This window comes from Corythoichthys intestinalis, chromosome 12 (assembly GCF_030265065.1).
Source record: "Corythoichthys intestinalis isolate RoL2023-P3 chromosome 12, ASM3026506v1, whole genome shotgun sequence".
NCBI classification, from domain to species: domain Eukaryota; kingdom Metazoa; phylum Chordata; class Actinopteri; order Syngnathiformes; family Syngnathidae; genus Corythoichthys; species Corythoichthys intestinalis.
Window position 1 is genome coordinate 48,745,478 of NC_080406.1, and position 27,078 is coordinate 48,772,555.

At 39.3% G+C, this 27,078-nt stretch overlaps 1 protein-coding gene across 2 annotated transcripts in view; it reads right to left on the reverse strand.

The window, feature by feature from the left end:
* LOC130927130 (inactive dipeptidyl peptidase 10-like) overlaps positions 1–27,078 on the reverse strand; it is a 262,038-nt gene that overhangs the window by 12,874 nt on the left and 222,086 nt on the right. For both annotated transcript variants that reach the window (XM_057852708.1, XM_057852709.1), the window contains exons 12-23: positions 24,584–24,622; positions 23,823–23,930; positions 20,336–20,427; positions 17,813–17,860; positions 17,467–17,588; positions 12,695–12,739; positions 12,513–12,611; positions 12,349–12,418; positions 11,431–11,625; positions 7,271–7,325; positions 667–766; positions 386–444 (exon numbers count right to left, since the gene is read on the reverse strand). In XM_057852708.1, the coding sequence (XP_057708691.1) occupies positions 386–444; positions 667–766; positions 7,271–7,325; positions 11,431–11,625; positions 12,349–12,418; positions 12,513–12,611; positions 12,695–12,739; positions 17,467–17,588; positions 17,813–17,860; positions 20,336–20,427; positions 23,823–23,930; positions 24,584–24,622 (1,032 nt within the window). The remainder of the gene's footprint in view (positions 1–385; positions 445–666; positions 767–7,270; positions 7,326–11,430; positions 11,626–12,348; positions 12,419–12,512; positions 12,612–12,694; positions 12,740–17,466; positions 17,589–17,812; positions 17,861–20,335; positions 20,428–23,822; positions 23,931–24,583; positions 24,623–27,078) is intronic.

Sequence of the window (27,078 nt, forward strand, 5' to 3'; positions counted from 1 at the left end):
AGAAAAGTGGGTACATGCATAATGATCAGTCCAAAATATCATAAATAAAAACATCAGAACGACCAAGTTGCAATAAAATGTTACAACACTGCACACATGATGAATATTTCTCTTTTTCCATGCTTTCAAACACGGAAATAAAAACATTCGATTGCAAAACGTCCAATCATTAATGCAAGAATACCGAGAGACCGTGAGAGCTTTTAAAGATAAATGCAGTCAGAACACAACAATGAGCACATTCATCAAATTGCTAATTGGCAATCATAGCACATTCTTACTGTGACAGAATTAACACTAAATTTGTGCAATAACTATGTGAGGAACGTTGCTGCAACAAGCTTTCCAAGAGTTGAGACAAATAAAAAAGAAGTGAAGAACACACCTGGTATTTGCTATCATCTCGTAGAAGCGTGCCAAGGTATCGCTCCGAGAAGGCTGATGCTATGCAAATGACAATTTACAAATTCTTAACAGTGCTCCAGAGTACGGTGTAAGGTATTTAACCTTTCATGTAAAACATTTCATGTCATTTGTAGGACTGAAAATGTTTATATTCTTTGTAATACAGTAACATTCTCTGTCTAGATTTAAAAAATTGTTGCACTTGAATAACTTCTATTGAGAGATATAGCATTTTGTGTTCTTGAAGTGTTTTATACTTACCATAAAGTTTCAAATCTGTCATAGGTGACATTGCACATGCACATTTGAAGACACTATCTGTAGACTTCAGTAGCATTAATGCAATGTAGGCTCCATAACCCTGAAGAAAAAAAAAATACATAAAACATGTAATTGAAACATGTTTTTCCAGTCAATAGAAGACATCTTTCCGGATGTGGAAAAAAAAGACCCACTGTTATTATTATTTTTCCAAACTAATTAAATGATTGAATCGTGTTAAACGGCATTCAAAATGCAATTTTAAAGACTTAACAGCCACAGTAATAGGGAGTAGGTGGGTCCCACATTTTTCTTTATGGCCTAGCTCCTGGGGCGGGCACCTTCTTCACCTGAGCTACCAGTTGCAGGGGATTGTGCGGTCGTCCTCCTGCTTCTGCCTTCCCCTCTCTTCTCTACCCGGGTATCCTCCTTGGGCCCTGGCACAGGTTGCCGGCTGAGTGCCGTAAGGCAGGCGGAGTGTCGCCCACTCTGGATGGGGATCCTGCCCTGCCCCAGGTCTAGCGAGTCTTGTAGGGTACTGCGGGGTGCTGTGTCAGTTGAGGGGTTGCAGCGGTGGTTGGTGGGCCGGGTGGGTGGACGTGGGGGCCACTGGCGCGTCCCCTCATCCCTCCCCTGAAGGCAGGTTAATAGAGGCGGGGATGGTCCGGAGGACCCCACTGGGTCCCTGGGGGATGGTGGTGGCCCCCTTGCTGGAGCTGCGGGAGTAGGGATGGGCCGTGCTAGCTCACCCCAACCCTCCGATTTGCCGGGGAGGGGCCGTGGCCCTGAAGCGGCCCCCGCGCAGCATTTCCACTTGTCTGCAAGACTATCACACGTCTAATGGGATTCACACATAGCTGGGTGCAGTTAGGCCAGGTTCATAATGCAGGTCTTAATGCACAATTTCGATTTTTTTGTCATATCTTTTTTTTTTTTTTTTTTTTTGGCGTGCCCGTTCAGACTGCCTTTGTCCATGGAGCCCGTTCAAGTATCACGCATGCACACTCATTCGCAGTCCGAGATGCGCTGAGCAACTGACCCGGATGCGCAGGAGCATCAGAACAAATGACTAAACATGACGCACACGTACACACACACAAACATACAGACAGTTTGCCCCGACTCCTGGCTGTGAAGCAATCTTGAAATATTGCTCACTTGGAGAGAAAACCGAGCATTTTTCAGGCTTATCCTCAACCCATTACATTTTTTATGACTGTTGGCAAGCCCGCGCCTTCCCTAAAAGCCGCGTTCAAACCAGGAGCTAAGGCTATTAATGCAAAGCTGCACAGCTACCGTAGCGCCCTGTCTCGCTCGCTGTTTTCTTAAGTAATTGCTGCATGAATTCCGATTTGGGAGACTTGACAGTTCAGGCCGCCATTACATTCCGGAAAAATGTGGCCCAGATTGGATTTAAAGCACATACGAAAGTGACCCAGATCGGATTTGAAATGGTCCACTTCTATGCAACTTGTCACGTTCAGACCGTCAAGTTAATGCCTCACTCGAGTCGGAAAAACAGGGAAAAATCGTATTCGTGTATTAAGACCTACGGTATGAACCTACCTATAGACACACTCAAGTAGAGAAACTATCAGTGCCAGGATTGGCAATCAGGCAGCCTAGAATATGATTTCACACCCATACATACCCACATGCATACATACATACATGACCCACAGATACAAGTGATTCACATACGGTAATACTGGATTCTATACCTCACATTGCCGATTTGTGTGTCCTCCACCCTAATCGCATCTTTTTTCGACTCCCCCCACTCCTCTTTCCCCTTGGTCATCAGGCCCCCACATGGTGTCCACCGGAAATACAATTAGCCAACGATAGCACCACTATATTCATAGTTAGTGTAGGCCAGGGTAGGCTTGCCACCCGTCCCTTAAAATACGGAATCGTTCCGTAATTGGGAATTATAAGTTGCGTTCCGTATTGGTTCAATATGGAACGCAGTTTATTTCGTATTTCACAATTGTTCCATGGGGTGACCCCGCGCGACCCGCGGCTCCGTCGGCGGGGAGTGGCGGGCAGCGGTGCATACACAAACACACAACTGCACTCATGAGTGACCACTGGGCCAACAATAATAAAGAAAAAGGGCAGGGGATATTAAAGACAGCAAGATAGTTATCTGCCTGCCCGCTGCTGTCTGCCCTGCACTGCGGTTCACTTCCGGGTTGGTTGCCTAGTTACCTTGCTCGCTCTGCTCAGTGCACTGCCCACACCTTTTCAAAACAAAGATGTCTTCTTCAACAGCAGAAGCTAAGGACAGCCCACCTGATCCTCAAAAGGGGAAACGTCACCAAAAAATAGACTGGAGTGGGAAGAGGGTAACCCGTGGCTCGATAAAGTCACTGATGATTAGGGATGGGAATCGAAATCCGATTCCAATTCAGAACCGGTTCCGAGTGTTTCGAGGCCTCGACATCACAATGAAAAAGCCTTAACGATCCCTAAAGACGCATATTGCGTCGTGACGTGTCTTGTTGTCCAGACGCATCAAACTAGCATGGCGCCAAGAACCACTCGCTCCAAAGTTTGGCTACACTTCACCAGGAAAAAGGGTGAAAATGAAAGGTTACGATAGTTTAGCACGAGCGTTGCCGCCGTAAACATAACAATGACGTAGATTCGAACGCTCGAAAGTGTGTCTTCACTTCACGAGGAAAAATTACAACAAAGCGACTTGCAGTCATTGCGAGATGGAAATAACTGCATCGGGAGGGAATAGACTGCACTGTCCTCACCGAGACGCTAAGGCTCAGTCCTGGCTATACAGCTAGCTAAACTCCCAAATGACGATGCAGAAGACGTTGGCATAATTTGCTGACTTTATTTAACCATCACTTGAAACTAAAAATAGAAATAAAACAAATCAATTTCGTCCCCAATAACAAACAGGTTCGCATCAACGTAAATCAGCGATGATTAGCTGCTAACACAGTCATAACAAACAGTTAGCATGCGTTCGCTAGCATTAGCACATCGTTTAAACCACTACACAACTGGATTTAAGTGTCCGATCGCGAGTGGAAACACACAACAACAACACAGAAGATGATACATACAGGCGTTGGCTCTGTGGATATTTTACAAACATTAACAAAGAACGTAGGCTCGTGGCAGTGTTTCCCATTCTCACTAACTCGCTCACTGGCTTGGATGCGGCATTTCTTCTTCTTCTTCGCGCTCTTATTCGCGTGAGGAAGCGCAAGGGCGCCACCACTTGAGCATGAAAGCACCATAAAAACTAAAAGGCATGCATTTCAATATACTGGTCCCCAAACTACGGCCCGCGGCTCCATATTTGGTCCGGCCCCCTGAACAATTCCAGAGAGCATTTTGAATTTTTTTTGTTTTTTTTCTCCCTCAGTAGTGTTATTTATTTCCTGGCCTTTTTCAGTGAATAACTCAGAGAGGGTTATTTGGTTATTATCTATTTAACTAATAGTGCTATTATTATTTATTATTATTATATTATTATTTTTATTTTATTTACTTTTGTTCCGTGAAGAATCCACAGAGGGTTATTTGGTTGTGGCCTTCTGAAAAACAATAATTTTTTTACATTTCGGACTCCTGCAATCGTCACACTTTTTCTGTTGCAAACTGACCCCGGCCTCTCATCAGAGAAGGGAAAAGTTATTTGGCCCTCACAGGAAAAAGTTTGGGGACATTGCCAAAGGCAGAACAACGACCTATATGCCAAAATAGACCAATATTTTTTATTTCTAATAGAAAAATGTTTCAGTAAAATGTTACACATTCTTGTGCATTTGCCACTTATTGCCACAGTTAACATTGAGGCTTTGGGCCTCTTTTGACCTCGTTGTGAGTTTGTAAGGTTGTGACTTCTGATTAAACAAACTTGATGCCAATCAAAATGTTTGTTCTTCTTTTTCCCGAAATTAGAATCGATAAGAGAATCGATAAAGAATCGAATCGTTAAACAATATCGATAATGGAATCAGAATCGTAAAAATCGTATCAATTCCCATCCCTACTGATGATGATTATAAAGCGAACTGCAAGGCAGGCAGGAAAGTTTTTGCAGTGTCTCACGGAGGTGTAAAACAGCATGCTGCAGGGGACCTCCACAAACGGAATATAAGATACAAGAAGAGCCTTCGTCACAATTCTTTGTACCTGAAACATCCCCTGAGCATGATTTGGTATGTTATTATGCTCTTGTATATAGATAACATATAGGATATATTTATATTTACCTTCATACATCTTGCATTGATAGGAGCATAGCTCGGCTATTTCAGTTGCTACTATGGTTGATTATTTTCAGGAATGTTGATTTTTTTTTTTTTTTTTTTTTTTTTTTGAAACATGCATTTATTATCAATCAATATGGAATGAATGTATGTACCCATAAAGAAGATCTTATTTTGTTACGCTAGCTAATGCTCCTCATTTGGAATTATTCTTAAAAGATTAACAGCAAATAAACACTGAATAAATAGTCCAACTGTGAAAATATATACTATATATTGATTGATTAATAGTGATACCAAAATTAAAGCAATAATTTGAAATCATCCCAGTCTCTGAATTACTGCAGCTGAGGTGACACAGGTACAGCACACAGTAAAACATGGCCAGAGCTACAATAGTGCTGACTGTGGACACATGCTCAATCAGAAGATTTTTATGTGATTTCAAAATGGTGAAGAAAATGACTTTGGGGAGAACAAAGCAAGAGGCACTGTTGAAACAAGTCCTGGGTCCAAAGGCAGTGGGTGATGTGCTCAAGATCTTAACGTCACCCATCCCATTCTCCATACAGACCAATGCCTTGAATAAATTGAGCAGGAAGATGTTTCCCCTTGCTGTCCAGTACTTCAGTCTAGAGTCTGGGCTCACCAACAAAATGCTGGACTTCGAAGAGAATGCAGACGAGTCAGCTGCTGGAATCGTAGCTCTACTGGAACATTCCCTTAAGAAATGCGGCTTGTCAATGGATCACGTGACCGGATTCGGTGCTAACAACACAAATGTTAATTACGATATTCACAACTTCGTTTTCACTAACCTGCAGAAAAAAAAGAAAAAAATCTGCTGCAAGGAAACTGCCATGCCCACATAGTGCACAATAGTTTTCTCATCTACAAATAGATACATTTCTATGCCTTTCAGGAGTTTTGGGGATACCCCTTTTTTTTTCGCCTGTAACGTTTTGGGCACAAGGGGGGCGTCCCTTATTTCTATTTCTGAAAGGTGGCAACCGTAGGCCAGGGGTTCCCAAACTATTCCACATCGGGCCGCTGAGGACGCTGGATTTCTTTCCAACAAAACAGGATGACACATGTGTACCAATCTGGTGTTTTACAAGTGTAATCAGTTGATTGTAGTCAGGGGCTGCTTGTTTTAGCAGAAACCTCATTGGTTAAACGGTCTGTGCTCGATCAGTAGGTACAAAAACCAGGACCCGCAGGGGTCCTTGAGGACCGGATTGGGAACCACTATTAGGCGTTTATTGTATTTCTTGTTGTTTGTTCTTCTCTTCTGTCTCTCTCTCTTCTATTTTATTTTCTGCCCCTCCATATCCCCTTTCTGCTCGCTGCTTTCTCCTAATAAACGAAACACAATGAATAATCATAATGGGAGTATTATTATACTCCCATTTGATACATTAAAACTGTTCAGACCAATAGGACACTCATATCCCCATTCTCCGTGTCAAGCAGCTGAACAGGACAGGTAAAAAAAAAGACTAAAATTCATCACTATTGACTTTCACAACAGTTTGCCTCGCAGAGATGAGTGCCAGATGATGTCACATTAAGGACAGATTCAACAATTAGTATGGTGGACAGTGGCCCATACAAGGTTGGAAGTGGGTCAGAAGAGGAAGAAAGTCCCTAAGGGAACCTTTCCAGAGTTATTTTACTATTCAAGCCTGAACTAATTTTACCTTCCCAGCCGGCCCGATGGAGGGGACAAAATTGAAGGTATAGCGCCAGATCATCAGCTTTCACTCCAATGCTCGCAGATTTTAGGAGCCATCAGATCACTGACTGGTAAATATCTTCTTTTATGCCACACGGGTCTAGACTACAGCAAGTGTACCGATTGCTATAATCATTCCTCATATGAAAATATCATTATCAGACACATTTACTTGAAACAGATCCTGAGTGTTTGTGTTGGAGCAAGCGCTTTTAACCATTGTTTCGGTACAACGAGTAATATGAGAAGAAAAATAACTATAAGGCTGATCACCACAATGTTTAAATAACACCATAAATGCATTGGAATCACATTGGAACGAGACAACACACCTTTTCATTACATCACTAAAGCTGTCTTTTATGTCCAACAGCAGGGTTTTAAAATTGGGATTAAAATGGCTGCTTCAGTTTATTTTACGAAAAAAAAGGACAGCAGATTGTGGCTCAGTGAAGTCCAATCTATTCATTAAAGTACCCTCTTACATGAAAGTAGAACTTTAAAAAATATGATGAGGTTATTGGGATATACTAGTACTTTCACTACCTATTAGTGTGATAAGCCTAATGGAAAGGGCAAACATAAAAATATTTTTCTGTGTGCAAATACGAAGACTATAATGACTCACCTTTCCAAAAAGTGCTATTCGAGTCTTATCAATAAATGGGAAGGTCATCATGTAGCTGGAAGAAAACAAGACAAATAGATTGCAGTTTTGAAAACATATACAGTCAAGTGAAAAAATTAGGACACCCTATGAAAGCCTGTGTGTTTTCGAACATATTTGGTCATATGGATATTTAGTAGGGCTGTCAAACGATTACAATTTTTAATCGAGGTAATTACAGCTTAAAAATTAATTAATCCTAATTAATCGCAATTCAAACCATCTATAAGATATGCCATATTTTTCTGTAAATTATTGTTGGAATGGAAAGATAAGACACAAGATGGATATGTACATTCAACATACTGTACATAAGTACTACATTTGTTTATTATAACAATCAATCAACAAGATGGCATTAACATTATTAACATTCTGTTAAAGCGATTCATGGATAGAAAGGCTTGTAGTTCTTAAAAGATAAATGTAAGTACAAGTTATAGAAATTTTATAGTAAAACCCCTCTTAATGTTTTCGTTTTAATAAAATGTGTAAAATTTTAAATAAAAAAATAAGCTAGTAGCTCGCCATTGTTGATGTCAATAATTCCACAATGCAGCAGAGGGAGACAAAACACCCAAAAACACAAGTAACAAGTGGACATTACACTGTGATGTCATTTTAATCTGTTTGAGCAGGGCATGTGCGTTAAATGCGTCAAATATTTTAACGTGATTAATTAAAAAAATAATTACCACCCGTTAACGCGATAATTTTGACAGCCCTAATATTTAGTATCAATTTTAACAGTCTTAAGAAATCATAAAACTAAAAAATTAAAACCGAAAAAAAATATTTTATAACTTTCTGTAAAACGTAATTTTGGATAAATGCAATTTCTGTTGAGGAATAAATTAGGACACCCCCACATTAAATCCCTCTTAAAAAGGTTAAAATCACAAGTGTATCACATTAGGTGCACATGATTAAAACATCATTACCCAGTGTTTTGAGGGAGGTTTGCCTTATTTAAACTTCACATTTAGATTGGTGTGCCCGACTGTTGAGGTGAGAGAAAACACCATGGTGAGATTAAAGGAGCCGGCTCAGGTTTTCAGAAAGAAAATTGTAGATGCTTATGAGTCTGGTAAGGGATTTCAAAAGATGTCAAGAGAATATAAAATCAGCCATTCCACTGTCCGGAAAATAGTCGACGAGTGGAGGACATTCAAAACAACTGCCAACATGCCTAGGTCTGGCCGCCCAAGCAAGTTTACCCTGAGAGTAGACCACAAGATGCTAAAAGAAGTCTCCAAAAACCCTAAAATGTCATCACGGGACCTATAGCAGGCTCTTGCTACTGTTGATGTGAAAGTGCATGCCTCTACAATCAGAAAGAGACTTCACAAGCTTAACCTTCATGGAAGGTGTGCAAGGAGAAAACCTTTGCTCTCCAAGAAGAACATGAAGGCCAGACTAAAGTGTGCCAGAGTGAATGTAAACAAAGACCAGGACTTCTGGAATAATGTTCTTTGGACAGATTAATCTAAAATGGAATTATTTGGACACCAGAACAGAGGACATGCTTGGCGTAAACCCAATACAGCATTCTAGGAAAAGAACCTCATACCAACTGTGAGGCATGGAAGTGGAAGTATCATGGTTTGGGGATGCTTTGCTAAAGCAGGGCCTGGCCAGTTCACCAGCATAGAAACCAGCATGCATTTTATCGGGTGTCAGAGGGTGCTTAAGGAACATGTGAGATCATCTGTGAAAAAATTAAAGCTGAAGTGAAACTGGACCCTGCAACATGACAATGACCCAAAACATACCAGTAAATCCACCAAGGACTGGCTGAAAAGGAAGAAATGGAGAGTCCTGGAATGGCAGAGTCAAAGCCCAGATCACACTAGCTATTAGGTGTTGGGATGTCCTAACTTTTTCCTCAGTTAGATTATGCATTTTTGTTGATATACAGTATTGGTTAAATGAGTTTAATTTTTGTTGTTTACCTCCAATTAAATCACTTTCTTTTCCAGAGCTGAAGAAAAACTATCAGACATTGAGATGTGAGCATTTCTTAATAAAGAGCTGAATATTTTATGGGGTGTCCTAATTTTTTTTACATGACTGCACCATCTTGGACATAACTTCAAATTCACAGGGACAAACTATTAACTAGCCATTTAATCATAAATAACGGCATAAGTATAAAAGAGGAAATAAGGGCACATTGACACTGGTTCCCATTTTCACACCTTGGAAGCACAAGTGTGAAAAGGCCTTAAGTGCTGCATCACGCCCATTTTCCAAAGAGCATGCTTCTCCCCATCCACCAAGTCACTTGGCACAGATATGCACTGGTCTACATTTAGCTGGTAAATGAAAATAGCCAAGTTCTATCAGTCTACACCCTCGGTTATAAGTTTTGAGACAGTTTACCATTCAGTAGCAGTGTTGTCAGTAACGCGTTACTTATGTGTTACTGTAATCTGATTACTTTCTTTCAGTAACGAGTAATCTAACGCGTTCATTTTTCTAAACCAGTAATCTGATTAGTTTCCTTTGTTTCTGTGCATTACTATTTTGTTATTGCTTCATAATGTATGCAGAATAAAGAATATTGTAGTCATGGACGAAGAGCATTTTGAATAGAAAATGCTAGAAAGGTTCCCGCTACGTGTTCGCTTCCTTGGTAACCGCTCACTGTTATTTCCTGTTTTGGTCTCGAGGCACACACGTTTTGGGACTGAGAAAGGCGTGCACCAGTGCGGGTGCACGTTTGAGCCGAGTGCAGCCACCTGTTGAGATGTGCGAAGGAATTTTGATCTGAGTACGTCCATTAATGAAAGTGAGTGTTTTTCCTTCATTTTGGAGGGTTCCAGCGATAAGTTGGACCACCTACATGCACGGCTGTTTCGTAGCTTTGCCGTTGCAACGGAGGGTACTTATCGCTCCAAGTTGGCAAGCATTGTTTACATCATATCAGTGCTGCACATTGATGCTGTTAGGTGACGTGTTCGTTTCGCATCTTTGGGATGTGTTGTAAGTGCAATTGAATGTAAAGTGCTTAGTTGCCGCCACGTTTTGTGGGCAAATTGACCGCGTGTGTGTACAGCGTACTTCCGGGTTGTGCGCACGCACCCGCCCCCACATTTGTGTTTATTGCACTGTGCAATTCATTTGTGTGTTGTTGATTATTGTGCTGTCAATTTGAAATGTTTGACATTGGCACTGTATGCTGTTAACCCCTAATCCCTAAATCCTAACCCGAAATTCTGAATTTTTGACATTAGGCATATGCTCCTCACCTCTGGAATAAGTTACCTGAAGGTCTGAGGTGCGCTCAAACTGTTAGCTCCTTTAAATCAGGGCTAAACATGCTTTTGTTTATCACAGCATATCCATAACTGTCTATATATTTCCAATTTCAAGCTATTTCCTTTTTATTCATTTATGTATAATTTTATTTCCTATTTCAGTTTTCTTTGTTTTAACATTCGTGTGATTTAATGTGATTTTCATGAATCATTTTGTCTCTGCTCGTGGATCTTCATTTTATGAAAAGCACTTTGGATTGCCCTGTGTTTAATTGTGCTATACAAATAAATTTGCCTTACCTTGCCTTGCCTTTGCTTAATTTTAGAGTTAGCGGGGTTTAATTAGATGGTGGAGTTGATTCCAACAAATTTCAGGCAGTTTGTCAGTTATTTGTTAGTTTGAGGGCTCCGGCGTGGCTTAGCTAGCATGAGTCAATGGCGGTTGATATCAACTCCATCGAATAATGAAACCCCCGCTAACTCCAAGATTAAGCCTTATGGGGAAAATTCTGATCTTACTCTTTGAATTCAATTATCGGAAAGTCAATTACATGCGATGACATTTTTCTGTTTTCATTCTTATGTTGAGGCGGAAAAGGGAGAAAAATTGGTAAAAAGTAACTGATAAATTACTTTTAAAGTAACTTAGTTACTTTGATAATAAAGTAATCAGTAATGTAACTAGAACATTCTGTCACAACACTGTTCAGTAAGATGAGAAAATGTCTCAAAATGTTTGAGCCTCTCCAAACTGGCAAAATGACATTCAAAATATATTTTTTTAGTGCTTCAAAGTAGTAACATTTAAAAGTAACATTTAATCTATAGATAGCTAAAAGTAATTAAAAGTCAAAAACATACTCCACCGCAGTTATTTGGTCCTGAACATCCACTGTGCCCAGTCTCTGGTGAACCTCATGCAGGACCCTCTGACCTTGGAAGCCGCTCCCCCGCCCATCGAGACGAGCCACAATAACGTTGTCTGAGCTGACCAGCACTGAGTCCCAGCTGAGAGCAAAGCGGTCACTTACTGCTTGACCACCAGGGAAGCTATCACTAAGAAACACACACAAAATGACAGATGTATAAAATGAATTTAATATCAGTAAAGAAGATACAACAGAAACCAAGGAAAAATTTTCTGCTAGCAGCCCCTCCAGCTCAAATTCTTTGTTGTCTATCTAAACCCTCGGTCACAAGTTTTGAATATTTTCACCATTCAGTTAAATGAAAAAGTCTCGGAACCTTTGCCAAGGGTGTATTGCCGTCAATTGCAGCTAATGCGCTAACAGCTGAACACACAGACTGCTTGTCATTTTAAAATATTTCCTTAAAAAGGTTCAAAACAGTAGTTGAAGAATGTTTGCAATTAAATTGAAGTTTTAACTACTGTATTTTTCAGACTATAAGCCGCTACTTTTAGCTCTCTGTTTGTACCCTGCAGCTTTAAAAACGAAGGGGCTTATTTATGAGGTTTTTTTGTTGACAAATAAGCTTCATATTTCCCCGTTAAAAATAGGAAAAAAAATATGTTTTCATTTCATTTTGCTCCCGGCACATCATGATGACATTACTACTTATGGCCTTTTCATACTAGCTGTAGCACCAAGCAGTTTTTTGAGCAGACACCCATCCATTGTGAATGTGTGTGTGTGTGCATCCGTGGCCATTTCTGATTGAGCGGTAAAGCGTGAGTTATTTCTATAGTTCGGAAATTACGGTAACTTCTTCTCATTGTGATCAGTTATGTGTCACCATCACATTGTGTCAGGTACATACATTACCAGGAGAAGCCCATAGTGACGTGATTCCGAGAAGTCAGGTGGATATGAGATTTTCAGAGGTAAATCTTTAGAAAGACAAAAAGGAAAGTCAATTCATGAGCAATTCTGAGGGTTGATCGGATTGAACAATGTAAGCCTTTAAAGTGGCCTTGCTTTTACCGAAATGTCCGACTGAAACGCTCTTGAAGTCGGTCAGCTGGATCCTTTTATAGCTCAAGGCTGCCTTCAGTAAGGAGTTGTTCTCAAGAATATAGTAATCTGTTAAAGGAAGGCAATGTGAGGCTAGTCATTCACTTCATATACATTTATATAAAGTAGTATGGGGGGACGGATTCCCTTACTTGAACTATTGAGGCTGTGTAGGATCACCATAGGCGTTCCAGGACCTAACAACAAAAAAGTAACTTAGGTTAGTATTTCATGACTGGTTATCATTTAATCATGGGCGTACAGTGTATCACTAAAGTGAGTACACCCCTCGCATTTCTGCAGATATGTAAGTATATCTTTTCATGGGAGAACACTGACAAAATGACACTTTGACAAAATGAAAAGTAGTCTGTGTGCAGCTTATAAAATAGAGCCAATTAATTTTCCTCTCAAAATAACTCAAAATATAGCCATTAATATCTAAACCCCTGGCAACAAAAGTCGCCCGTCTCATCAGACCATAGGACATGGTTCCAGTAATCCATGTGCTTTGTTGACATGTCTTCAGCAAACTGTTTGCGGGCTTTCTTGTGTACTGTCTTCAGAAGAGGCTTCCTCCTGGGGTGACAGCCATGCACACCAATTCAATGTAGAGTGATCTGAGCACTAACAGGCTGACCCCCCCACCTCTTCAATCTCTGCAGCAATGCTGACAGCACTCCTGTATCGAGTCACATGACTTTTTGGAGGGAAAATGACAAGCAGTACTCAATTTGGACGTTTAGGGATGTACGTTTTTTCATAGGGGTGTACTCACTTTTGTTGCCAGGGGTTTAGATATTAATCGCTATATTTTCAGTTATTTTGAGGGGAAAATAAATTAACTTTATCATATAAGCTGCACACAGACTACTTTTCATTTTGCCAGTGCTGTCCCATGAAAAGAGATGGAAGAAGGGGTGTCCTCACTTTAGACACAGTATAACCTGCATGTACACTTTTTGCTGGGGATGGGACATTAATAAGACCAAACAGATTGGGTGAACGGGGGTCAGGCCTACATTTCTCATGAATATGAAACTAATTAATGGATAGGCTAAATGATCAATGCAAAATAAATCTGCATTGACTTATTCTAACTTTCAAATGTATTGGTTTAGGTGATACACTGGTCGATTCAAACATTTGTTTTAAAAAACTACTAAAGAAACATTGTGAAAACTTCCAGAATAAATGTCTGGATTTTATTAGCAAATTTAAATTGCAATATTCGAACATAACCTCAATTATATTAACATACACAATAAATACAAATCTGTAAATAATCTCTTACCCATCCAGGATTGCAAAAAGTAAACATTTGTTTTGAGACCACTTAACATTGTCCGTTTAAATAAACAAACACAACTGAAAAAACATCTTAGTCAAGGAATAACAAAAATAGATAATAAAAAAAAAAGGCCTTCTTTTAGGTGAAAAACTACTGCTTTTGTCCACAAGCACAACAAATAACAAAAACTCCTTTTGGATGCTTTCAGACCTCATAAATAAAATAAAAAATAAAAATTGGGGAGAAGTGGGTCAACCTCAGTTTAAATTTCTCACAGTTTAATTGTTAACAGTAGAAAACATACAGGAGGACACTTCTCTCTAAGTGGCTTCCTACTCGAGATTTGCAAGTTAGCAAATTCACACTGTTTAATGCTATGCTAACTCTGATGCAGGTCGGACTTTCAGTAGCAAAATTTGTGGCGTGAGCCGATCCTCAACAACATTGACATCTTTTTAGATTACTTACTGTGGCTGCTGCTGGCCATAAAAACAATAACTTCTAATATCCCTCCTCTGCGAAGGGGGCGGAGGACGTGTTATTTTGTTGACATGTTGTATTTCTGTTGGGGCTGTGAGTGCGTGTGTGTGTGTCCTATCCTTACAACATATCGGAAGACAATCTAAATTACCTAAGAAACCGAAAACGTTATATAATGCAAATAAGGTTATTTAAAAGTTTGTGGGGACAATCTGAGCATCCTGAAAAGTTGGTAGTGTTATGTCCCTACCATCCCTATGCAAACCTATACCCTTGCATTTAATACAGTATAAAAATTAGCAATGTTTTTACTCAATAAGATTTTTTTTTAACTCAGGCAGGTAGGCAAATATGACTTGATCATATCAGTAATCATGATCGTCAGTTGCAAGTGACAAGATCAGGTTTGTTGCCTCCACGCTTGAGTAACATACTTACTTGACTGCATTCTTTCGTTACTACGTCAATGGCATATATACACGTTAACATTGATGATGTGAAAAACTCAATTTTGCTTTTTTTTTTTTTTTTTTTTAAGGTAAAGTAATTAACCAGCACTGTAACAAAGTGCTATACAGACAGTACATGCACCCTCACACACACGCGCACAGATCAAATTAATAAAAAAGAAAATATTTTCTAATTAAAATATACAACATAAATTCCCTTCACATTGGCATTTCGCATAATGAAGGTCTGCAGTTTTATCCCTTCATGTTGAAAGTCTAAATGTTTTTTTGCTATTGAAAGAGAGGTTATGGCTTTGAAGCCTCAAATGACCAGCATAAATGCACTGGGATGCCTTAACTGATGCATGCCGTGAATCAGAGATCACACTTCAGTATGAAGTCACTTGAATTTCTTGCATGCTGCGGGTAAGGTGAGTTTTAGGTCTGTTCCACAAATAGTTCCATATTTCTGTACCTAAGCGCACCCTTGTGACTGCAGCAGTTTTCTATGATGCAATTGAATGCAGCAGTGCATGCAGTAGAGTGCAGTGACATCATTCAGAAAGCACCATTTCCATCACATTTAACTATCGGATCGAAAGCGTTCCAAAGCAAAGCTCCATTTCATGTAATGCGACACAGATTGCGGCCATCACAAGAGACCCTGTGACAGATGTACTGAAGCAGCGCCATAACATCGCGGGGATTCTCATGTTGCACAGTACAGACAGACTATATTTCTGTGACCATAATGGTTTCACTGTAACAGAGGGCGACTTGCACTTTTGCACATGTGTGTGAATAATCAAAAAGCAATTTGGACAAGGAATTTGCCAAACTGTATGTTAATAAGCAACATAGTTTTTGGTAAAGTTTCCTATGTAGGTGTAGCTTTGTGAATTTCGGTGTATGAATAAAAAACAAAATTATTTTTGTTTCACGAGCTTGTTTATTTATTTATTTATTTAAAATTTCAAAATAACTCTGTTGGAGCAAAATTCAAACGCAGTCTTCAAAGTTTCACCATTTTTTTGGGGGGCAAGATTGGCTGTTGACCTGTTCAGGGTGTACCCTCCTGCCCACAGTTAGCTTGGATAGGCCAATGATCCTAGAGAGAATAAGCGGTACGTAAAATGGTTTGTTTTTCTCATGATTTTTTTGACAAACAATATTTGTGGTGACCTTTACAATGTAATGCCTACTTAAGTCTCGCTGAAACTAGTTTGTCATGTGCATATCTGCATAAAAACATTAAAAGTATGTTATGAGTGGAATTATACAAGATTGTTTATCCTGATGAAAAAGTAGGTGTTATCTAAGCTTGGCCAACTAAAAACAAACTCTGCATTTTATTGCTTTAGGGAGAGGGAACAATGTTATTGTCCAATAAATCATTACTCCAAAGGCCAAATGCTTCTGAGCATGAAGCACTCTCATCTGCCAAAATAAATTGAATTCACAAAAACAACATGAAGAGTCATCCTCTGCTGAATGAGTCACTCAAAGCACAATATCATTACCTGACAGTAATTATTTAGCATTGTGTTGATAAATTCTGTTAATCTCATGTTTCCATATGAAACTAAGCACAAATGTTTTTTTCAAAAGTAGTTGTTGACCGTCATCAATAATTGTGTCAATTGATGAGGTAATCAAGTAGACATCTGAACCCAAACACTCTGTACTCCTGGTTTCATAGGTTCTAAAACTTTTGACCAAGGGTGTTAGTATCTTATGTAGATGTAGGTAATCCCCGGTCTACGAATGATTTCAGTCCTACGCTCGCGACGTAACCCTAATTTCTGCGTAAATCTGAATTAACCTTTTAAGTTCCCCTAAATACCCTCTAAATCTCGAAATAATTGTCCAAAAACATGTATTTTACGTCATTGTACTGTCCTCGTGAAGACGTTGGAGGTAAGTTTTAGCTAGACAGCGAGCTAACCTGTAATCTTTCCCCTCTCTCACTCGCCTGCGGGACTTCTTCGTGGGAGCAAATGCGTCTTTCTTGTGTGTGCATGTGCGCTCTTCATCGTGTGTGCAAACACGTTCTTTTTCGTGTGTACATGCGCTGTTAGGCTTGTGCGGAAGTACTACCTGCTCTATGCTTCCTGCGCCAAAATAAAAGTCACATCACACAACAAAAGTCAACATTATAATCAAATACACATTTTGCCCAAGGGTAGAACAGTCATATTAATAAAATTAATTTAAAAATATATAAAAAATCAAAATCACATAAGTCAGGTACGTCGTAACCCGGGGACTACCTGTACTGTAGTTCAAACCATATTTGCTTCTAGGTACCTTATTGTGCAGCTGTGACTTACTCAAACTGCGTGTTGATCACGTATGTCTTTATCTATCGCTCTTTTTCTGTGTGGCTTAATAGAATGAAAATAATTTAACAAATGCCATCCAATGCACTACAGTATGACCACCATAAATAACAGAAAACGAAAAAGGTTATTTATCTTAAACGGTTTACGAAATGCGGAAAACAAACAAATTAACAGACGTGATAGCAATTACTGTATTTATAATATGAGCAGAATAGTAATAGTAATGGTACCTTTTTTTTCTTTCTTTTTTTTTGGGGGGGAAAAATTTAGTGCAGACTCAACTGCACTACTGCAGTATTTTAAAGTTTATGTTGCCATTTGTGAATATTTAAGACAATCTAACAGTATATTTGTTTACCTACCTTTACAGTGGAGGATAATGTGCTGGTGCGTGGGGCTTAGGACAGCATCAAAGTACAAACAATGTGCCTTGTTTAGGTCGCATGTTAAACACCGTCGTGGGAACAGTCCTACAGTTTTCACACTAAGAGGGAAAATAAGACATTAGGAAAACTTGTGAAAGCTGAAAAGCTAAAGATCATTTAGCGATTGTGTTGCAGCTATGATAGAGAAAAGAAATTGTTATCTAGCAAATTGTTATGTAGCAAAACTGAATAATACACCAAGGTTATTAAATGGCAAATGGTTAATATAATCTGTCCCCATACCACCACATAATAGCAATCCAAAACAAATATTACGACAAACCTGTAAAGTTGCCGTCTTCGTGGTGAACCCTCCGTACTGAGAAAGTAACTAGGAAAAACATACCGTTTCAAAGAGAGTAAGTGATCATACATACTGTAATTTTTGGAATATAAGGTGCACCTGACTATTAGCCACAGCACAAAATTTTACATGAAAATGACATTTTTAAATATATATTAGGGCTGTCAATCGATTAAAATTTTTAATCGAGTTAATCACGGTTTAAAAATTAATTAAATGTAATTAATCCCAATTCAAGCCATCTATAAAATATGCCATTTTTTTCTGTAAATTATTGTTGGAATGGAAAGATAGACACAAGACGGATGTATACATTCAATATACTGCACATAAGTACCGTATTTGTTTATTATAACAATCATGAACATTATTAACATTCTGTTAAAGCAATCCATGGATAGAAAGACTTGTAGTTCTTAAAAGATAAATGTTAGTACAAGTTATAGAAATTTTATATTAAAACCCCTTTTAATGTTTTCGTTTTAATAAAGTTTGTAAAATTTTTAATCAAAAAGTAAACTAGCTGCTCGCCATTGTTAATGTCAATAATTACACAATGCTCATGGTGCTTAAACCCAAAAAATCAGTCGAACCTAAGCGCCAGCAGAGGCTGACAAAACACCAAAAAACACAAGTAACTGTGTGGAAATGACACTGTGCTGTCATTTTAATCTGTTTGAGCGGGGCATGTGCGTTAAATGCGCAAAATATCTTAACGTGATTAATTTAAAAATTTAATTACCGCCTGTTAACGCGATAATTTTGACAGCCCTAATACATATATACAGTGAGTAAAATAAGTATTTGAGCATCCTGCGATTTTGCAAGTTCTCCCACTTAGAAATGATGGGCGGGTTTTTAATTTTCATGGTAGGTGCTTGTCCACTGTGAGAGACAATATAAAAAAAAGAAATCCATAAATCACAGTGTATGATTTTTTAACAATTTATTTGTATTATACTGCTGCAAATAAGTATTTGAACACCTGTCTATTAATTAGAATTGCGAGCTTCAAAGACCTGTTAGTAACCTTTAAAAAGTCCACCTAAACTCCACTTATTCTCCTAAACAAGTGGAGTGGAGGTGGACTTTTTGAGTCTGACTTATGACCTGTTTGAGGTGGTTAGCCGCAAATAAACACCTGTCCACCCCATTCACCCCAAAGAGCTGTCCAAAGATCCCAGACACAGAATTGTAGACCTCTACAAGGTTGAAAAGAGTTACAGGGCAATTTCCAAGCAGCTTGATGATATAAGATCCACCTTTGGAGCAATTATTAGAAAATGGAAGAAGCTAAACATGACTGTCAATCTCCCTGGAACTGGGGCTCCATGCAAGACTAATCTCGTAGGATCTCAATGATCCTAAGAATGGTAAGGAATCAGCAAAAACCTACACAGGAGAAGCTGTCCAATGACCTGAAAGGATCTGGGACCCCATTTCCAAGGTTACAGTTGGTAGTATACTCAGACGTCATGGTTTAAAATCATGCATGGCATGGAAGGTTCCCATGCTTAAACCAGCAAAGCTCCATGCCTGCTTTAGGTTTGCCAATGACCATTTGGATGATCCAAAGGAGTCATGGGAGAAAGTCATATGAGATCAAAATGGAAGTTTTGGTCTTAATTCCACTCACAGTGCTTGGAGGAAGAAGAATGATGAGTATCAGCTCAAGAAAACATTCCCTACTGTGAAGCATGGAGGTGGTAGCATCATGCTTTGGGGGTGTTTTTTTTTTGCACATGGACTGGATGACTGCACTGTATTAAGGAGAGGATGACCTGGGTCATGTATTGTGACTTTTTGTGGAACAACCTCCTTCCCTCAATGCGCCATGACTGGGTCTTTCAACATGACAAAGAAGATCTGTGTGGAGTGGTGGTGCAAAATCCCCGCTGGAGTGTGTTCAAACCTGCTGAAAAGGTACAGGAAATGTTTGACCTCTGTAATTGTAAACAAAGGCTACAGTACCAAATATTGACATTGATTTTCTCGGGTGTTCAAATACTTATATGCAGCAGTATAATACAAATAAATTGTTAAATAAATAATACACTGCGATTTCTGGATTTTTTTAGATTGTCTCACACAGTGGACAAGGACCTACCATGAGTATTTCAAACCAGCTCATCATTTCTAAGTGGGAGAACTTCCAAAGTCACCGGGTGCTCAAATACCGGTACTTATTTTCCGCACTGCATATAATGTATACATTTACACTATACCGTTAGCCGCACTCAACTATAAGCCACAGGTGTTCAAATTGTATGATGGCATATTCACACCAAAAGACATGTTGTTTATTAGCATGTACAAATCCATAAATAAGCCGCATTTGCCAAAAGGACGCAAGGTCCAACGCGGGAAATAATATCGGCTTGTAGTCCAAAAATTACAATATACTGAATAATTTAAGGCAAAAAAAAAAAACTTTTACATATAAAGCTAATCAAAGTTGTGTAAAGAAAATATACATACTGTACATTCATTAGCTAAACTTACAGGTTGTCAGTTTTTTCATCATAGCCAAGGATCTTCGTCACCTCCCAGTTGCCTGATGTTAGATGACGGACTTCATTTTCATCCGTTCTAAACTGGTAAGAGCAAAGCAGGATGTGTGAATAAATATATTATTCTGTATGTGTGGGTAAAAAAAGATTAGACACAGATGAATTACTATGAACCATTTTTACCATTAATACGACCTAGGCACAGTAGCTAGCTGGTTAGCATGACACCTCACAAGTCTGAGATCAAGTATTCAATCCCTGGTCCCAGCCTTCCTGTGAGGGGTTTGCATGCTTTCCTCATGCGTTTTTTTTTTTTGCGTGTGTTTTTTTTTTTTTTTCCTGGATACTGTCGGTTTAGGCCAACATATGAAAAATATGTAAGGTATGTTGATGGAAAAGTAAAAATTGACTGAATGTTTGTCTGTTTGTGCCTTGCGATTGAGTGGCATCCAGTTCAAGATATATTTGACCTTCTGGACATAGTCATCTGGGATAGGCTCCAGCTCACCTGGGACACTCTGGATTAATTATCACCGGGCCCCTCCGCACTTTTGCAAGCCCCCACAAGACGGCAGGGTGTGGGCTGCTGCCAAAGAAATGTAGACACACTACCTTCGCCCACACAGATGACCGAAAACACGGCCCCCTAGACAGGGGTCCCCATCCGCCGGGCCGCGGACCGGTACTGGTCCATGGCGCATTTGCTACCGGGCCGCACAGAAATAATAATTTATTTTATTTATTTATTTCTGGCCAAATTAACCCTGTGCCCCTGCTTAACACACTAACATCCCTGTCTCTACTCTAGATATAATACTACAGGATAGATTAGAAGGTCGTCATAGAAATCCATTGGTTGGACTGCTAGCAGTACATCTTGTTTTGTATATGTAATATATCTATGGGCGCTTGTCCTCGAAAATAACGTATGACTAGGTGGCGGGCGCAGCACATATGTTCACGGAAATAATTAGCCCCCACACAAGCGAAGATGACTGGAAAACAGACGTCTTTGGAGAGATTTTTTACGGCGAAAAGGGCACTTGACGAGCGAGAAGATGTGCCTACAACCTCGAACACCCACAAACTGCGAAGGAGTGGATTCGTGGCCCGTTTGTGAATAAACAGAGAGATTTGAGCATGTCTGTGCAACAGAAAGCTCAGCTTGTAGAGATCGCAAATGACGGTGACCTTAAACGTACATTTGAGACAACAACTCTACCGAGGTTTTGGATTAAAGTCATTTCCTCCTATGATCAAACCTAAGTTAGTATTCCTTTCTTTAAAGAAAGTTTGTAATGTTTACGTTGGAATCGCTGCATTCACGCCCATTTTTAGTGCTACACACATGTGCCGATCTGGATAGCTGCAATTTTTGATGGGTTGCAAAATTTGTCAGAACACTGGTCCGTGACAAAAAGACCCAAATAACACCGGTACGCGGTGCAAAAAAAGTTGGCGACCCCTGCCCTAGAAGACCGGTCCAGGCAGAGTCCCCCCCTACGTTCCGCCTTTGGCCGGGCCCTATACCAAAGCCCCTTTCAGATTTATATCCTACTAAATTCCTGTGTAATCCGACGCGGGATTTACCCGTGTCATGGCTTTCAGACATGGGGAGATGGACCGGGAATTTCCCGGGTTGGACACTTTCATACTTGTCCAACCATCATTTTTTTTTTTTTTTTTTCCCGAGGAAAGTTTTATAATTTTGCAGATGAAAACATTTTTAGTAAAAATCGATTAAAACTAGACGAAATTAGACTTGAGTTTTCATCAACAAAACCTAGACGAAGACAATCACATTTTGAGATTACTAAAATATAACTAAAGGCCTTTTCACACTAGCGAAGAGCGGTCCACGTCAAGCGCAAAATGGGAGGAGTCACGTAGCCTGACACAAACGCTGTCAGAAAGTGAAAAGTGGCAAGCATATTTACTATAGTACCAAGCACAAATGTGTTTATTTTTCATTGTTGCACGAGAAAACAGCGACTTTTACTATTTCAAGGAGTAGGGGGCATTATACTGTATTTGTTTTGGTGAGAAGGTGAATAGTTTTTTTGTTGTTCGTGAACTATATATCAACACAAATGCACATCAAAGTACTATTTAGCTTAGCAAGGAGAGGTATTTTTCAGGTGTCCCAGAGCTCGCAAAACTATAAGTGCATTTATCCAAGTTTCGACGGCCGTGATTTGAGTACCGTATTTTTCGGACTATACGTCGCACCGGAGTATAAGTCGCACCAGCCATAAAATGCCCAATGAAGAGGAAAAAAAACATATATAATTCGCACCGGAGTATAATTCACATTTTTGGGGGAAATTTACTTGATAAAATCCCACACATACAAACAGATATGTCATCTTGAAAGGCATTTAAAATAAAAATACAGTAGAGAACACCATGCTGAATAAATGTACAGTATGATCATGTGACATGATGCTTGAACAACAAAATGCGAATGTGGCCGGTATGTTAACGTAACATAGCTATTAGGAGTTATTCAGATAACTATAGCATATACAACATGCTTACAAGTTTACCAGACCATCAGTGTCACTCCAAAATACTAAAATAACATGTGAAATGATATAATAATGTGTTAATAATTTCACACATAAGTCGCTCCAAAGTATAAGTCGCACCCACAGCCAAACTATGAAAAAAACTGTGACTTATAGTCCGAAAAATACGGTATATCTGTTTTCCGAAACAGCCTGATAGCACAGATATAAGTAAACCTGCCCCTCTGCTATTGGATGCGTTGTGGACATAAGCGCGTCCACTGCTCAATTTCGCTGAGAAGTCCGCTCCCACATACAAAAGGTAAACCCTTCACACTAGGCTGCCACTACTTTGAAATGGCCTTCAGACTAATAAGTATTATCGTCCAAAAGACTAAGACTAAGACGAAAATGGGCTGCCCAAAACAAAACTGCACAGAAGTTCGATTCTTCTTCTTTCTATTTCGGCTTTTCCCTTTAGGGGTCGCCACAGCGAATCAGTTGACTCCATCTAACACTGTCCTCTGCATCCTCTGCTCTCACACCAACTACTTTCATGTTACGTGCATTTAATGTCAATGTAATGCTTACCTCAGGGATTCATTAGCACCGTACTAAGTTGCCTCATTATATGTAGGCGCCAGGATGAATTTTTGCTTTTATAGTAGACACTGCTTTATTTTTACGTCAACCTGCATACAAGTGAATGAGCAAATGTCCCTAGTTTTCAACCGAAATACTTGAAATGTGTATCTAGTGCTGAAGTGGAATTGTTTAATTGCCAACCCGAGTGGGGGTAGTGTTGCAGGAATTGTCGTATACAACTGGAAGTTCTGCGTGTGTAGGTGTGTGAAGTCTGCATCAGTGGAACATATGGCAGAAGAGAAGTGTACACACGGTAGTCGGCTGTAAGGAGTGAAGCAACCAGTTGTAGTCTTAAGATACAATTCAAGCAATTGTTTGAAGCCTCACCTGAGTGGTGAACATAGCGATATGATGAAACTCTCCACGACCTCCTTGTTTAACTGGAACAGTCAGGAAGAATCTTTTGTTGTCTTTAGAGAACACTGGCTCTTGGTTCTACAGGAAAAGAAGAATCATTTTACAGGCAACCTAAATCGAATCTTTGTAGTTGCAAGATATTTCATATAGGGATTCATCTGCATTTCGACAATAATGTTGTTGGTTTTATTTTTGTAAGGTGAGCACGTGTAAACATGGGCACAAACTCTATTTGTCAAACAAACAGATGTAAAAGTTAACCTCTAAATTGGCACACGCAGAAATATGCCTGCCAACTGGGCAAAAACAAAATAGATTAATTTCACACTTGCAGTGTTATGTATTAAATATCGTAGATAACAACATGAATTGGTTGATTTTAAGTCTCTGAATAGGAAAGGCAAAACCGCACTATTGGGTTGCATACAAAATAAGAGAGACAAGGAGAATTTATGCAAATAATTTGTTGCCAGAAACAAAAAGGTGTGTGTCACTTATTTGCATGGCCTGGTATTGTCCCCGGTCCTCATAGTAACAAAGTGGATATTGCGAGAGAGAGAAATGGACCAATAAAACGTGTTTTATTTTTTTGTTTTTTTATACAACCAATAACAATTTAGGTTCTTTCCTTTTTTTTCTCTTCACTCAATATTTCAAATCATTCAAAACGTTTTAGAAGAAAGAAACATAAAAATACTGCATTCTAAAAACAAAACAAAAACACAGTGTACCTGTTTGGAGAGCCAGAGTTCAGAGTTTTCTTCATGTCTCTGAAAAAGACAAAGAAAACTGTGAGAATATTATTAGCCAAATTTTTAATGTGGCATTCCACCACCAAAGTTTAAATATCTAACTAATAACTTCGACAAGACCTCGTTGAGCCTTTTCTGTGAATTTTACTGTAGTCCCAAACCCTTTCCACTCTAACAACAATTAAAGACATGCCAGTGGGTTTTTGTGTTTTAAAGTTTGTTTATATAAATTCTACAGAATCACTGCATGGTAAACTGGAGATGTGCTTCCTAAATCACAGGGTTTTGCTTCAGTGCCTGTATGTCATCCTCCTGACTACCAGTAGTTCCAATTTGACCTCTGTAGAGGAGGGTTAGGGTTAGGGTTAGGTTAGGTTAGGAGGACATTTAGAGCTAACCAATGATGCAGAATGTGAAGGGTTGGGGCTTTGTAGCCTTTGATTACGTCATAAAAGAAAATGTTTTCCGTCAGTGGAAGATGCTTTGTCCCAAAATAAGATGTTCAAATAAAGTACCATATTTTCATGACTATAAGGTGCACCTAAAAGTTAAAAAAAAAAAAAAATCTCCAAAATGGACAATACGCTTAATAATGTGGTGGACTGAGTAACAAAATGTGCCTGTCTGACAGAGCAATTTTTGAAAAGGCGGACGCAAGTGAGAGCAGCAGAACCTTAAAGGGAGAAGGTTGCGTGTGATAGGTGGCATGCCTCCAATAGCTATAAAGTTCAAGTGTGTGCGCTAGGCTGTTTAATTCGGATACAGATGATGAGGACTTTGATGGATTTATGGATTGATTAAGATTGATGAGAGTACTTTGTTGAATTCTTTATCAAAGTACTTTTTAACTTAGTTTTACTCCCGCTCCCTTTATAAAAAAAAAAAAAAAAAAAAAAAAAGAAAATACGGTAGCGCACATACTAGTGTGCATGCTAGAGTATGCTTTTCATGTGTGCAATAATGCGGTGGGCCTTTTTGTATGTTAAATAGAAAAATATCACCCGAAAATGGTGTGGACTGAGTAACAAAATGTGTCTGTCTGACTGAGTAATTTTTTAAAGGGCGGACGTACTGTAAGTGAAAGCAGCATGAGAACCTTAAAGGGAGAAGGTTGCTTGTGATAAAGGGGGTGCCCCCATTAGCTATAAAGTTCGAGTGGGTGCGCTATGCTGTTCAATTCGGATACAGAAGATGAGGACTTTGATGGATTTATTGATTGATTAAGATTGAAAGACTGATGTGAGCACTTTGCTGTTTTCTTTATAAAAGTAGTCTGTAATTCAGTTTTACTCCCGCTCCCTTAAAAAAAAAAAAAACGCTCGCACCCAAGTTAGCGCACATACTAGTGTGCAAGCTAGTGCATGTTTTTCATGCGTGCAATAATGGAGTGCGCTTGTGTGTTAAATACAAAAATACCACCTGAAAATGAGCCTGCAACATTTAATATGGTACGCCCTATAGTCGCAAAAATACAGTATTCTAAATGGACAACGTTGAAAAGTCTTACACTGAAGATTATAAAACAGTTAATCACAAGAGCTAATTCATTTGTTTTTTAAATCAGAAAAAGAAAATATATTTTGCTATTGAACTAAATTTTTTACTATGCACTTGTTTGTTGGATCATTGATATTCCTATCACTCTTGCTTATGTAATTAAAAAAAGAAAATATCTTCAGATCATATGCATTAAAGGGGTTGAATGAGATAGCGTGAGTCATCCAATCAAGGACTGTTTTCTAAAAATATGAAAAGGAGACGCAACAACAAACATTTGAACGAACACCCATTCTTTTGGAAAACTGTCCTGAGATGTCAAGTTTAGCATGTCATGTAATACACTGCTTGCTACCTCTGCCTAAAAAGGTTATGGTAACACTGCAAGTGTTAATCACAAACACTGTGATGGGTGATTGATGCTTGCCTGGCACGGCCAGACTATTCTCCCTGTATTTTTCAAACACCAGGAGAAAAGTCTGGTACCCAGCTCCTCATTGGCCTCTTGAGCTCGAACGAAAGTAACCGTGCAATCAGATTCGTTTATGTGCGTGACGTATTCTTAAAGAGCAAGGTCACTCGTTGGAAGTCGTCTCCACAACAACAAAGATGGTGAACGGGAGAGCTGAGAATATGTTCCGCTTCGCGGTATATTCAGTTTTAAATGACCAAAAACACAACGAGCCGCTAAAAACACAGCAACTGACAGCATTGGAAGCACTTCTTTTAAAAGAAGATGTGCGTCCTCATGCTAGAGTTTGCCACTTTACCAACATCACATCCGTCCATATGTCGCTGATTAGTCCACTCTGCTGTCTGTTTGCTGAGCTTGCTCCGCCCTTGGAATTTGAAACGTGGAACGGTCGCCAGACTCGATCGCTGGAACAGCGGTAATTCTGGAGTTCCAGGCAAGATTGAACCCTTTTGAAGCACTTAAGCTTTCTTTCTGTACCAAAATATTATTCGAAGCTACGGGG